Raw genomic sequence first — 14,335 nt, 5'->3', positions numbered from 1 at the left:
GTGCGAGCTTGAAGAGGCCGCAGCACGGCGGGACTTCCGGTGGCTCCCGGCGGCGGGTCCGTGCGGTCTCCCGGCGAGTGTATCGCGGGCCCCGCGGGCGGCGAAGGAGAAGGGCGGCCCCGTCTGCGTCAGGCCGCGTCCCCCGCGCCTCCGGAGACGGCTCCCTGCCCGCGGCGCCCCGCACCCCGCGGATGACGAGCTCCGAGCCACGCTCCGCCCACAGGTTCCGATGGCCGAGGAGGCGCGGGTGAGCTGAAGGGGGTCCGGTTGCGATGAGCCCAGGACGGAGCCAGGCTGGGAGGGGCGGGCCGGGCCGCCGAGCCGAGGCCAGTGGGCAGGAGGGCCCTTGCTCTCCGCGCTGTCGCTCTGGCCGTGGAGCGGGGACGGGTTGCGGGGTGCGGGGCTGGATGCCTGGTGGGCGCAAGGGTCGCCTGGGGGTGGGGGGACCCCAGAGCAGGTCCTGGTTCCGGAGAAAGAAGGCTGGGCTCTAAGGGGTGGCCCCGGGGACCCGGGGGGGCCTGGTGGCAGCAGATGGGGTGCAGGGTGCGGGGGGCGGTGCAGGGTCGGGGGGTGGGTTTGGGGCGCAAAGGAAAGGGCGGGGAAGGGCTCGGAGCCCCAGGTCCGGGGCTGGATGTGTCCCGTCGACATCAGGGGTCCCCATCGCCCCAGACACGCCCCACGGGGGGCAGTTTGGTGTTTAAGGGGGGCAACTCGAGAATTGAGTTATTAACTGAGTTTTTTGCATTTCTTATGGCTCTGGGTCCTCATGGACAGTTTATGAATGTATATTGTGACATATTTGTGCACTTCAGCTCTCTGTTATGTTTTGAAACTTTGTTTACTGTTTTTTCCATATCACTTTGTATTATTATTATTATTATTAATATATTTTATTGATTTTTTACAGAGAGGAAGGGAGAGGGAGAGAGAGTTAGAAACATCGATGAGAGAGAAACATCGATCAGCTGCCTCCACGTCCCCCACTGGGGATGTGCCCGCAACCCAGGTACGTGCCCTTGACCGGAATCGAACCCTAACCCTTCAGTCCGCAGGCCGACGCTCTATCCACTGAGCCACACCGGCCAGGGCAACAGTTCATTTTTTGAATAATAAGAATTATATGCCATGGGGAGGGGGGAGTGGGTATCAGGATTTTAGAGGTGCTTAGGTGGGGCACGGCCAAAGACAGATGGGACCCCCTGGTCTGCATTCGGGCTGGCTTTTCTGGCCGCTGCGGACCCCGAGGCTGAGTGGACGCCACCCCACAGGGCCCGGTCACCTTCGAAGACGTGGCCCTGTACTTCTCCCGGGAGGAGTGGACGCTCCTCACCCGCACGCAGAGGAGCCTGTACCGGGAGGTGATGCTGGAGAACTTCACGCTCACGGTCTCGCTGGGTAAGGCCCTCAGGCTCCGCCCGCACACTGGCCGCCGCGGGCTGTTCCCCACGGGTTCCTGTTCCTCCTAAAGCCCCGGGGTTGGTGCCCCGGGCAGGGCGGGCACTGGGTGCGAGCTGGTCTCCGCTCTCGGCCGCCCTCTGTCACCCTGCGGAAGCCATGGCCTCTCGCGCCGGGTGTTGCCTTCTTCCAGCTAAAGGAACTCGCTAGGGCCCTCCCCGGGCCAGACTTGAGCCACGGATGCGAATCAGTAGGTCAGTTTGGGGAGTATTGCCATCTTCGTGTCTTTCAATCCGTGGACAGGACATGTCTTTCCATTTATTTAGCTGTTCTGTAATTTCTTTAAAAATATATTTTATTGATTTTTTTTACAGAGAGGAAGGGAGAGGGATAGCGAGTCAGAAACATTGATGAGAGAGAAACATCGATCAGCTGCCTCCTGCACGCCCCCCACTGGGGATGTGCCCGCAACTCAGGTCCATGCCCTTGACCAGAATCGAACCCGGGACCCTTGAGTCCGCAGGCCGACGCTCTATCCGCTGAGCCAAACCAGCTTGGGCTGTTCTATAATTTTTTAAAAATATATATTTTTATTGTTTTCTGAGAGGAAGGGGGAGAGAGAGAGAGAGAGAGAGAGAGAGAGAGAGAGAGAGAAACGTCAATGATGAGAGAGAGTCATCCACTGGCTGCCTCCTGCACGGCCCACGCTGGGGACCGAGCCTGTGACCCAGCCTGTGCCCTGACTGGGAGTCGAACCGTGACCTCCTGGTTCATAGGTCGATGCTCAACCACTGAGCCACATTGGCCCGGCCTCAGTGAATGTTTAAATGTCCGGGGTGGAGCTCAGGTCTCCGAGCAAGTGGGGTTTGGGTGACACTGGTCATAGAGCTCAGTTGCTGTGTGTGTGTGGGTGGGTGGCCTTGCCTAGATCTTGTAGGGCGGCCCCTGCACCCGGGTGAAGGGCCCTCCGCACCTGCCCTGAGTCTGCCTTCTGGTGTTTGGCTGGGGCTCCATGTACAGCAGCCAACCTGATGGGGGACGGGTGGAGAGTCACGTTGCCATGGTGATGCTGGGACATCCTCAACAAAGCCAGTGGCTTGGACCCTATGGCCCGTCCAGGGTACCAGTTTGGGTGGGACTCATTCTGTTACTGAACAGGGACTGCCACCAAGCAGGCCTGCCTCACCCCAACCTGTAGGGTATGGGCTCTTGATTTCGTGTAGGAAAGATTTCACCACGTGCGTTACATGAGAGACACACTGACCCGAGGCCTCCCGCAAGCACCCCGGAATGTGGCTGCTATTGAACCTGCAACGCAGGGAATCGAATCTGCAACCCTGGGGTATGCTGGCCGACACTCTTGACCCCTAAGGCACACCAGCCATGGCCAAGTGCATTTCTTAAAAATATATTTATTGATTTTAGCGAAGGGAGGGATAGAAACATCAATGATGAGAATCATTGATCACACACCCCACACTGGGAATCGAACCCATAACCCAGGCATGTGCCCCGACAGGAAATCGAACCACTGAGCCACGCCAGACGGGACAGGGGCATTTTTAATATGCTGATGCACCAACATGGGTGTATAGGGGAGTTTTGGATTATTCTTTGGCCTGTTTCATCCTAGGTCTGTCTGGCTTCATGGGAGTTTTTGTCACTGGCTCCCCAACTTCGTCCGTCCGTGGGTTCAGCTGCCACAAGTGACGTGAATTGGGTCTTTGTTCTCTGCTTTCCCAGGCCAGGGTGAGTTAAGCTGTGTATTTCCTAGTAAGGGACTCGGGTGTAAGCCATTTGCTCTCAAACGCCCTTGCGTAGGGAGGATAAGGTCTTGCAGTTCACAGGCAGGCTGCAAACTGCCCAAACTGTTTAGCCTTAATTTTCTTGTCTCGGTTTCCCCATTCTACTTGCCCGGGAATTCCCCCAGCTTCTCGCTATCCTGCCCTAATGCCATCCTGTTAGCCAAAACCTCACCTGGCAGACCAGCACCAGCAGCCCATGGCCACAGCCTCCGTCCTGGGACTGTCCTCTCCCCACATTCTGTTCTAGAAGCCACACAGTAGCTCCTGGCCCCAGAACACTTTTTGGGAGGTTCCCTCAGCTTATCATGGGTGCCTGCCCCTCCCTGGTCCTCTCTGCCTCTCCCAGTGACACCCCTTCAACAGCCGAGCCAAGATGGCCTCTCGTCATGAGTCCCTGCACTCACTGCTGTGTTAAGAGTTACTCTCTCCCTTTCTGTGTCCTCCGTGCCTCAATGTCAGGCTGGATTCGAACACCCCACCCCACTCTGTCCTTATGGACATCTGGACGTTTGAAATCAGGGCTGCATTTGTGCTCGTTAAAGACATACCAGTATACCAAAAGGGTTCAGGGCTTCATTGATACTGACAACGATAGTGTTTCTTGCCTTTTATAGTTCATCTACAGAGGTAAAATGCTTATTTTTTCACTGGTATGTGACATGCCTGGACCCCATGTCAGCAGGGCCAGCGTCAGTCTGTTTTCTCACAGTAAACAAATCAGTTTGGTGACAGCTGTGAGTAAACGGGCATGTCTCCATATTAATTAAGCAGGGGCAGGGCTGAAACTCAGTGCTGTTTGATACCTTGTCTTGTAAGACTGAACTGGTTCACGACGGCAGACATCATTTTGCTCTGTAGATGCCCGTGAGGGGGACCTTCCTCATCTCTGCTGTCGCAGTCTGCTCTGGCTGCTGTAGCAGTACCCCAGCTTGGGTGGCTTACACAACAGGAATTTCCCACAATTCTAGAGGCTGGGCCGTCCAAGATCCAGGTGCTGGCAGTTTCAATCCAGGCGTATGGATGAGCGCTCCCTTCCTTGCTTGTAGACAGCCATCACTCCGCTGTCCTCACGTGGTTTGGAGAGGAAGCTCTGATATCTCTTCCCTTCTTATAAGGACAGTAATCCCTTCATCAGGTTCCAGCCTCTGATCTCCCCTAACCCTGTTTACCTCTCAAAGGCCCATCACGGAGGGGGCTGGGCTTAAACCTGTGAATTTTGGGGGATGCAAACATTCGTCCACAACGTCACCTAAGGAAGCAAAGTGACTCTTTGCGACTCTAGTATATGAAGGGCTTAGTCTTCATGGTGACCAGACAAAATGTCGGTTTTATAAAATAAAACAAATTAGCGGCAGTTGTGAAGATTAACATCAGAACAACGATACTGGGACTAGTGGGAAAATTTTCAATGGAATACCACCCACCCTTGGGGAACATACATCTTCCCAAGGAGCCCCAACTGGACATCCCTCAAAGCCCCTCCCCCAGCACCGGCCCCGTTCGTTCCTGAACCTTCTCAGAGGCAATGGGAATGAAGCCATTCCATGGGGTCCGGGGCTCCCGATTAGCTCTGGGAAAGGGGAAGGCAGGCCCAGGAAGATGTTTTCTCCGTGCGTATGCAAATGACCTCTGCAAACATTGGGATCCAGGCAGGCTGGAAAGAGGACTGTGCTCCAGGGGACACAGCTCTGTCCAGGTTCCTCGGCTGCTCAGAGAGGGCACAGTAGCTCCTGACGTTTTCTCCACATCAGTGGTACATGAAGTAATTTCTCTGTGGTGGTTCTGCTGCATGAAGTTGGACTCACATCCATAAGGCTCCTCTCAGGTATGAATCCTTTTATGCTGAGCACGGCTGCAGAGGGGGCTGAAGACTTTCCCACAGTGGCCACACGTGTACGTCCTTTCTCTGGTGTAACTACCTGGTGTTGAACAAGTGTGGATTTTCCACTAAAAGCTTTCCCACACTGACGGCACTCGTAGGGCTTTTCTTTTGTGTGCACTCTCTGGTGACAAATCCGGTGAGAGTTGGTGCTGAAGGCCCTCAGGCGTTCACCGCACTCTAAAGGCCTTTCTCCAGTGTGAATCCTGCAGTGCTGAGTCAGGCGGGAATTGCGGCTGAAGGTTTTCCTACATTTGCTGCACTCGTATGGCTTTTGCCTGGTGTGTACTTTCTGGTGCTGAGTGAGGATGGTGCTAGTGCTGAAGGCCTTCCCACATTTGCTCCACCCAAAGGGCCGCTATCCAGTGTGAACTTTCTGATGTCGCAGGAGGTGGGATCTTCGGCTGAAGCCTACTCCACATTCACTACATTCATAAGGCCGCTCTCCACTGTGAACTCTCTGGTGCTGAGCAAGGTTGGAGTTTTTGTTAAAAGTTCTTCCACACTCACTGCATTCAAAAGGCCTTTCTCCAGTGTGAATCCTCCGGTGCTGAACCAGGCTGGAACTGCGGCTGAAGGTTTTCCCACATTTGCTGCACTCATATGGCCTTTGCCTGGCGTGTATTCTCTGGTGCTGAATGAAGGTGGTGCCAGTGCTAAAGGTTTTCCCACACGCAATGCACCCAAAGGGCCACTCTCCAGCGTGAACTTTCTGATGTCGAAGGAGGTGGGAGCTTTGCCTGAAGTCCCTTCCACATTCACTACATTCAAAAGGCCGCTCTCCAGTGTGAACTCTCTGGTGCTTAACAAGGTCAAAGTTGTTGTTGAAAGCTTTTCCACACTGACTGCATTCAAAAGGCCATTCTCCGCTATGAACTTTCTCATGCTGAGTGAGGTGTGACCTGTTATTAAAGACTTTCCCACACGCACCGCACTCATGAGGGCTTTCTCCTGGGTGAAGTCTCTGGTGATGAACAAGTGTGCATTTGCGGCTGAAGGTCTTCCCACAGTCACTATACGCGTAGTGTTTTATTCCAGTGTGAAATTTCTGGTGCTCCCTCAGCTTCGATGGGTCACTAAAGGCCTTCCCACACTCTTTACACACCCGAGATGTTTCTCCAGTGTGGAATTTTTGGTCATTAGCGAGGGCTGATTTCTCCTCTAAGGAATCTACAACTGCTGGACCAATAAATGGTGTCACTTCAGAGTGAGTTCTCATGTGGTTGAGGAGCTTCTTTGTGGTAGGGACTCCTGGGGGCCGCCCAAGGCGGGAACTGTGTGGGAAGGCCTCCCTGCACTCTGTCCTCCTGCGTGACTTCCCACTGCTGTGGATGGCCGGGCGCTGGCGGAGGGCAGGGCTGCCTGAGCCATCCTCCCAACCTTCCCTGCACGTGAAGGGCTTCTCTGATAGGGAGACTACAGCGCTCTTCACAGATGCATCCCGGTCCTTGTCCCACCTGCAGGACTTCTCTCCACTGCGCTCCTCCTGGCGCTGGGGCAGGTTTGCATTGAGCCAAAACCTCCTTGCACATGCTCCACACGTGTAGGGGGTCTCCTCAGGATGCGTTCCTTGATGCTCATCGAGGTGCAAAATGTCTTTCATAAATGGGCCACACATGTCACAGGCATCAGTCTTCTCAGTAGAAGGATGTGTGCTGGGGATCCTGACCTGGGAGACCCCTTCTACAGAAGCGTTCTGCTTGGAACAGGCCTCCTCGTCTTCCACTTCACGCCAACAACCTAAAAACACAGAAATTTCAATTTGGTGCAAAGGGTGACTTCATGAGAAATGTGTAACTGACACATAGAGGAAGGGGTCCAAGGGATCGTTGACAGAATTAAGACTGAAGGGCCCGCTGTGTAGAAAGGCACCCAGCCACGCCACAGACTAAAGGAGGCCTCACCAGAGGCAAGGACAGAGATGGGGGAAAGGACACGAATAAACATTCCTTGAAGAGAAACATGGGTGCAGACACACGCAAATGAAAGATGCTCAACCTTATTAGTTGTGAGAGAAATGCAAATCCAAACCACAAGAAGATACCACTTCACACCCACCAGGATGGCTATAAGGAAAAAAAACACAGTAACAAGTGTTACTGAGGAAACAGAGAAACTGGGACACTCAGGCACGGCAGTGGGAATGTAAAGTGGTGCCACCATTTTGGAAAACAATTGGGAAGTTCTATTCCTATGCGTCTACCGAAGAGAAATGGAAACATATCTACACAAAAACTCCTCGGTGAATGTTCACAGCAGCATTTTTCACAGTAGTCACTGTTTCATAGAAACAAGCCACATGCCCATCAATTGGATAAACAAGTTTTATACAATGAAATATTCTTCATGCATGAAAAGGAATGAATGCTGTCTATGCTACAACATGGATGAACCTCTGAAACATAAGCTAAATGAAAGCTAGTCACATATTGTGTGACTCCATTTAAATGAAATGTCTAGAATAAGCAAGTCTGTAGAGTCAAGAAGTAGATTAGAGGTTGCCCAGGACTTGGGGAAAAGGGATGAGGGAGGATAGGGCATGACTGCTAATGGGTACAAAGTCTCCCTGTAGGTGATGTAAATATTCTAAAATTGGATTGTGATCGTCAGACACCTGTGTAAATATATCCTTTAAATGGGTGAACTTATGGTGTCTCTTAATGAAGCTGTTTTGAAAAATCGTCTTATGGAAGAGGGACAGAACCAGGGCATGGCCCCACACCGGGTCAGGCTCAGTGGGGTCCAGTGAGCAGCCTGGAGGTGCCTGATCCCCAATCTCCGCTCCCACAGGATCCTAGGCCACTGCTATGAGGACCACTCATGAGGCTGCCCAGGAAGAGACAGGCGTGCACACAGCCTGGTCCCAGCTCCTGCAACATGAAACCTGGGGAGGAAGCAGCATCCGTGGTTGGGCGTTGGGACAAACCGAGCTTTCTACGGGGAAAGGCACAGGGCAGAAGCTGGTCGCCATGCCGCGGCCGGCACCAGGGTCTTACCAAGTGAGGCCATGAGCTCGAAGATCTCCAGCATCACGTCGCGGTACAGGCGCCTCCGAGCCTCGTCCAGGAGCCCCCACTCCTCCTTGGAGAAGAACACAGCCAGGTCCTCGCAGGTCACTGGGCTCTGCAATGAGGAGACGGCGGAGCCAGGGGGCCAAAGGGCCGGCTGGGAAACAGACACACAAACGCTCCAGTGGACACAGCCAGGCCCTTGACCTGGGACTCAGATGACCTCTCCCACCGTCCTCTCCTCCTGTGACCCCCTCAGTCCATCCTCCCCTCACCCTCTCCTCCTCCTCAGGCCCCCACTTCAGAGGAGGTAACCGGCCCCGGCATCACTGGTGTCCCCTTCTCCTGCAGTCACCGTATTCAGGTCAATCCAACCGAGAGCAACAAAAGGCACGCTGCCCCTCCCCCCACGGGCCAATTTCCTTTATGTCCCCCAGATATGAGAGAATTGGGGCTCTCTTTCCTTCCTCAAGTCTCAGCCCCAGGGCCCCTTGGCTCACATGCCCTTACCTTGTATAGGGACCATACATTCCACACTCTCCTCCCCGCCACCCCTTGTCCACACCTCAGGCGTCTCCCTGGAGTCCCCATGTTCCGTTATGCACACAGCTGACCTGAGAAAGACCACCAGGACCCAGTACTGACCTGGCCTGCCCCAGGTCTCCAAAACCCCCGCGGCCAGAGACAGCCACCACCCCCTAGTGCAGCGGTTCTCAACCTGTGGGTCGCGACCCCTTTGGCGGTGGAACGACCCTTTCACAGGGGTCGCCTAAGACCATCCTGCATATCAAACATTTACATGACGATTCATAACAGTAGCAGCATTACAGGTACGAAGTAGCAATGAAAATAATTTTATGGTTGGGGGTCACCACAACATGACGAACTGTATTTAAAGAGCCAGAAGATTGAGAACCACTGCGCCTAGTGAATGCCTTCGCTCCATGCTCAGTTGCTTCAACCTTCTGCTCCGTGGAACCCTGAGTAGATCTCAAACACTCCTCTCTTCCACCTCTGCCCTTGCACACGCCCTCACCAGTCATACCTGTCCTCACACACTCTCTCTCTTTTTACTAAAAAAATATTGTGCCCTAGCTAGTTTAGCTCAGTGGGTAGAGTGTCGGCCTGCAGGCTGAAGGGTCCCAGGTTCGATTCCAGTCAAGGGCACATGCCCGGGTTGCGGGCTCCATCCCCAATAGAGGGTGTGCAGGAGGCAGCTGATCAATGATTCTCTCTCATCATTGATGTTTCTATTTCTCTCTCCCCCTCTCTCTTCCTCTCTGAAATCAATAAAAATATTTTTTTAAATGAAAAAAAAATTGTTAATCTTCACCTGAGGATATTTTTCCCACTGGTTTTTAGAGATTGGGAGGGAGAGGAGGACGGAGAGGGGGAGAGAAAAACATGAGAGAGACACCGATTGGGCACCTTCTGTATACACCTCCCCAAATCCCCCCCCCCTCCTCCCCCGGCCAACCGGGGCAGGGGATTCGAACCTGCAACCCCAGGTGCGTATTCTTGACCGGAAATCGAACCCGTGACCCTCTGGGGCACGGGCCAACGCGCTAACCTCTGAGCAACACCGGCCAGGGCTGTCCTCACTCTTCTTAACACACAAATCCCGGACCCACTGGTCCCCACCCTGCTGAGCTAGAGAGACGCCCCAGCCCTCCTGCCCCTCTCGCTTGCACGCTTCATGCTGCTACCCCAGGTGGCTCGGTCCCCGCCCTGACCCCAACCCCCAGCTGCACGTGACCCAGGGGCTCCGGGACCGTGAGGGTGGGGATCCCCGCTCACCTGCCCAGAGTCCATCCGCGACGCTGCCGGCCGGGTCGGACCCTGCGGGTCCATCCGGACCCCGCACACCACCGGGTAGACGACCGCGCGCGAACGGTGGGTCGGTCGCACTCGGGGCCTCGGTCTCCCGGTATCAACGGAACTGAGAACCCGGGATCTTCCTCCCTCCGAGGCCGTGGGACCCGTCGCGTCGGTTCCGGGAAACCGAAGGCGGCACCGTTCGCGGGGGTGGGACTGTCTGCAGAGTCGCGGCGAAGGTCCGACAATTCCCGCCCGTCTCCTTCGCTCCAGCGGCCGCCGGTGAGGGGCGCCCCGTGCGAAACAAATACCCGCAGCAGCTACGGAAACCCCGCCCCGCGCCCTACGCTCCCGCCTTGGAAACGCCCCTCGGCGCCTGATTGGCTCCAGGCTCGCCGCCAACAACAACTCTTTTTTTTTGAGCCAATCACGGTGCCGCTTGGTCGTTGCCTAGGTGATCGGGGAGCACGTCCTGGCGTCGCTGCTCAATGGACCCGAACTACGACGCCTCCAAGCCGCTCGCTCTGCGTCCCTAAGAGCTGGCCAATGAGCAGTCAGGAGGGGGGCGTTTCTGGGCGGTCTCTGGCCAATGACGGTGCAGGGATGGGGCGGGACCTCCCTGCACCGACTGTTTCTTCCGCGTCGGGTCCTGAGGTTCACACGGGGGTTAGGGACCCAGTTGCCGGGCTGAGCGCCGCGCCCAGGGGGCTCCCCGCTCCCAAGGAAACGGGAGCTGGGGAGGCTCCAGGGTTCGGAGGTCCCGCCTCTGCCCCGGACGCCCGTGACTGCGGGGGAGTCCGGCCTCCACCCGCCCGGGTTCCCCTGGCCGTCAGGGGGCGGCCCCTCGGGCCCGAGGGGAGGTGTCGGCTTTGCGGAACCCGAGACCGAGGCCCTTGGTTCCGGGGTCGGGACCCCGACTGCGGGCGGGCGTGGCGCATGAGCCGAGCCACTAGGCAGCGGCGAGGAAGGGTCTCCGGGCCCCACCCGGCCGGACTCCCAGCCCCTTGTCCCCAGGGCCCTCCTGAGCCCCCGTCCCCGGCGTTCAGGACGGTCCTGGAGGGTAAGAGGCGGAGGGTGCATTCGGGAAGTTACGACGGTACCTGCAACCGGACAACCACGGGGTCCGGGCTGCCTGTCATTCCGGAAAGATTGACAACCTCCTGGTGGAAACAGTCCAGTCCCGGAGGCACCTCGCCCCTGTCCCTGTTGCCTGTGATCTGGTCCCTCCGTGGGCGCCCTCTTTGAGCCTCCCCCGCCCCGCCCCCACTCCACTCACATATGATTCAACCCTGGGTGCTTAATTCCTGGTAAAGGGTCAGATCTGTAACCTGCAATGGTTATTCCGTGCCTACTCCCCCAGGCCTGTCATTCCTACTTCCCCAGTGATCTATTTTTTAAAAATATATATTTTATTGATTTTTTCAGAGAGGAAGGGAGCGGGATAGAGAGTTAGAAACATCAGCTGCCTCCTGCACACTCCTACTGGGGATGTGCCTGCAACCAAGGTACATGCCCTTGACTGGAATCGAACCTGGGACCCTCCAGTCCGCAGGCCTATGCTCTATCCACTGAGCCAATCCAGTTAGGGCAACCCACCCACTTTTTGCAGCGTTTCCACGGGGCTGCCTCTGGTGCTGGTGGAGGCTGGGGCTGAACCAGGAGCCTTCATATATGAGCCTTTATTCCAGTCCTGCTAGCAGTTATGGGAGAGCAGCAGGTCATCCACGAAAACCTACTCTGCTTCTCTCCATAAACCAGCCGCCTATACTCCTATACTGGGTACAAGGACAAAGATTATGTGGGAAAGTAGGCAAGGTATAATCATGACAGGTCACAAGTCATGTGGGGGGGTGGGGGGACAGGGGGATGGCTGTCACAGAGCATTGGCGCCTCCAGGCACCCCGGGTGCCCAAGGACCAGATTACAGGCAGTCGGGGCCGCATGTTGTAAAGAGCAGGTGCCTCCAAGACCACACTGTTTCAGCCACGAGGTGGTCAATCTTTCCATAATGACAGGCAGTTCTCGGGGCAGGAAGATGGACTGCATTCCGGCATGAGCTCCCATGTCCCAGGGCATACAACTCCCAGGCAGGTTAGAATGTGCTTTCTCTAATCAGAACAGCACCATCACTGTTAACAGAGCAGGATTCATATTTCTTATCATTGTAGATCAGCGGTTCTCAACCTGTGGGTCGCGACCCCTTTGGGGGTCAAATGACCCTTTCACAGGGGTCGCCTAAGACCATGGGAAAACACATATATAATTACATACTGTTTTTGTGATTAATCACTATGTTTTAATTATGTTCCATTTGTAACAGTGAAATTGGGGGTCACCACAACATGAGGAACTGTATTAAAGGGTCGCGGCATTAGGAAGGTTGAGAACCACTGTTGTAGATGGTCCCCAGTGCTCTGTGTCTGCCTCTAACACCGCTCCTGTGTCCCCACTGCATGAACGGCTTCAGCCAGGAGTGAGTCCCTGGGCGCAGCCACGTGGCCTTGAAAACCAGGCCACAGCCCTGAGAGCCTGCCCAGGGACTACTGCACGGGACCGGGCATGCCTGAAGGAGGGCCTTCTGCAAAGAGCTTGTCTGCAAATGGGATTCTTCTGGGCCTCAGTGCCAGGGACAGGGGTGCCAAACTACGGAGAGTCAGAGACCCCAGGGCCCCAAATCCCCAGAGGACGACTTCCCATGTTTCAGGATGTGAGCTGCACAGGGAAGGCACTAGTGTCACTGGAGAGGGGCTGGGACCCAGGAGGGTCTGCCCCAGCACAGTCTGAATGTGCGGGTTCTTGACTTCGTGCAGGAAACTTTTCACAATACGAGTCCAAGTGATTTTGAGAGTTCGTTTGTTAAAGACTAGAGGCCCGGTGCACAAAAATCTGTGCACTTGGGGGGGGCGGAGAAGGACCTCAGCCCAGCCTGCACCCTCACGCAGTCCGGGAACCCTTGCAGGATGTCTGGGAGCCCCGGAGCAGGCCTAAGCCTGCAGTCGAACATCCTCAGCGCTGCTGCAGAGGTGGGAGAGGCTCCTGCCACCTCGTGAGCTGGCCAGCTGTCAGCCCGGCTTCTGGCAGAGCAATGCTCCCCCTGTGGTAGCGCACTGACCACCAGGGAGCAGCTCCTGCATTGAGCATCTGCCCCCTGGTGGTCAGTGCATGTTATAGCGACTGGTGGTTCCGCTGTTTGGTCGATTTGCATATTACCCTTTTATTATATAGGATAGGATGGGAACAGTGAAATAAAAAGTGCTTAAGCTAAAGGAGGCAGGCCCGGCCGGTGTGGCTCAGTTGGGGGTCAACCCCATGAACCAGGAGATCACAGTTCAATTCCAGTCAGGGCACATGACTGGGTTTCGGGCTCAAGCCCCAGTAGGGGGTGTGCAGGAGGCAGCCAATTGATGATTCTCTCTCATCATTGATTTTTCTATTTCCCTCTACCTTCCAAAGTCAATAAAAACATTAAACCCAGGCAGTGTAGTTCAGTGGTTGGGCGTCGACCTATGAACCAGGAGGTCACAGTTCGATTCCTGATCAGGGCACATGCCCGGTTTGTGGGCTTGATTCCCAGTGGGGGGGGGGGGTGCAGGCGGCTGTTGATCAATGATTCTCATCATTAATGTTTCTATCTCTCCCTCTCTCATCTCTGAAATCAATAAAAAATATTTTAAAAAAACATATTAAGAGAAAAAAAAGATAGAAGAGGCAAGATCACAGCAACAGGAGTGAGCCTGGCAGAGAGCTGCCTTGGCCCTTGGGGAAGTCACAGAGGCAGAAGTGAGCCCGCTGGGCTGCATGGACGCAGGAAGCAATTACAGCGGCAGAAGGAGAGCCCTTCAGGGGTGTAGCCCGGACAAGCTGCCACTGCCTGCTGCTCCCCTGGTTGCAAGCCTTGTTGGAGCCCTGAGAGCTTAGGAGAAAGAGAACAAAGATGGGCCCTGTGGAAAAGAATTGGGGGAAGGTGTGGGCATGCTCTAAGGAGAGCATGCTCTGTCTTCCTTTATCTGAGGTTTTTAAATTTGTTTTCTAAAGGTGGGAATTTTAGGGGAGATGTGAGGGGAGGATCTTGTCTTTTTATGGGTGCCCTGACCCAGAATCCAATCAGTGACCTTTGGGTGCACAGGACACAGTTCAACCAACTGAGGCACACCAGCCAGAGCAGGGCAGGGTCTTTCTATTGTTTTTAATCCTCACCTGAGGATATTTTTTCCACTTATTTTCAGAGAATGTAGGAGGGAGGGAGAGGGAAAGAGAGAGAAACATTGCTGTGTAGATTAATTTCCTCCAGTATGTGTCCTAGCTGGAGCAGTGATCCAACCAACAACCTTAGTACGTGCCCTTGGGATTGAACCCTGGACCTTTCGTTGTGCAGGCTGACACTAACCACTGAGCTCGATCCCCAATGCAGGGTGTGCAGGAGGCAGTTGATC

General features: G+C 55.1%; 1 protein-coding gene and 1 long non-coding RNA gene across 2 annotated transcripts; one reads left to right on the top strand and one right to left on the bottom strand.

Moving 5' to 3' along the window:
* The first annotated feature begins 34 nt into the window (after nt 1-34).
* Nucleotides 35-3,144, top strand: LOC132216435 (uncharacterized). The gene is made up of 3 exons (XR_009448753.1): nt 35-247; nt 1,269-1,395; nt 3,029-3,144. It is a non-coding gene; the product is annotated as an uncharacterized LOC132216435 (long non-coding RNA).
* A 1,877-nt stretch (nt 3,145-5,021) lies between these two features.
* On the bottom strand, nt 5,022-10,229 carry ZNF132 (zinc finger protein 132). Its single transcript, XM_059665585.1, is given in 4 exon segments — nt 5,022-5,113; nt 5,116-6,819; nt 8,076-8,244; nt 9,885-10,229. Coding segments are annotated over 4 exon segments (2,019 nt in total). The 5' UTR covers nt 9,939-10,229.
* Between the last annotated feature and the right edge of the window lie 4,106 nt (nt 10,230-14,335).

This window comes from Myotis daubentonii, chromosome 15 (assembly GCF_963259705.1).
Source record: "Myotis daubentonii chromosome 15, mMyoDau2.1, whole genome shotgun sequence".
In the NCBI taxonomy this organism is placed as follows: Eukaryota; Metazoa; Chordata; class Mammalia; order Chiroptera; family Vespertilionidae; genus Myotis; species Myotis daubentonii.
Note: the sequence above shows the minus strand (reverse complement) of the source record. Positions and strands in the feature narration are given on the sequence as shown.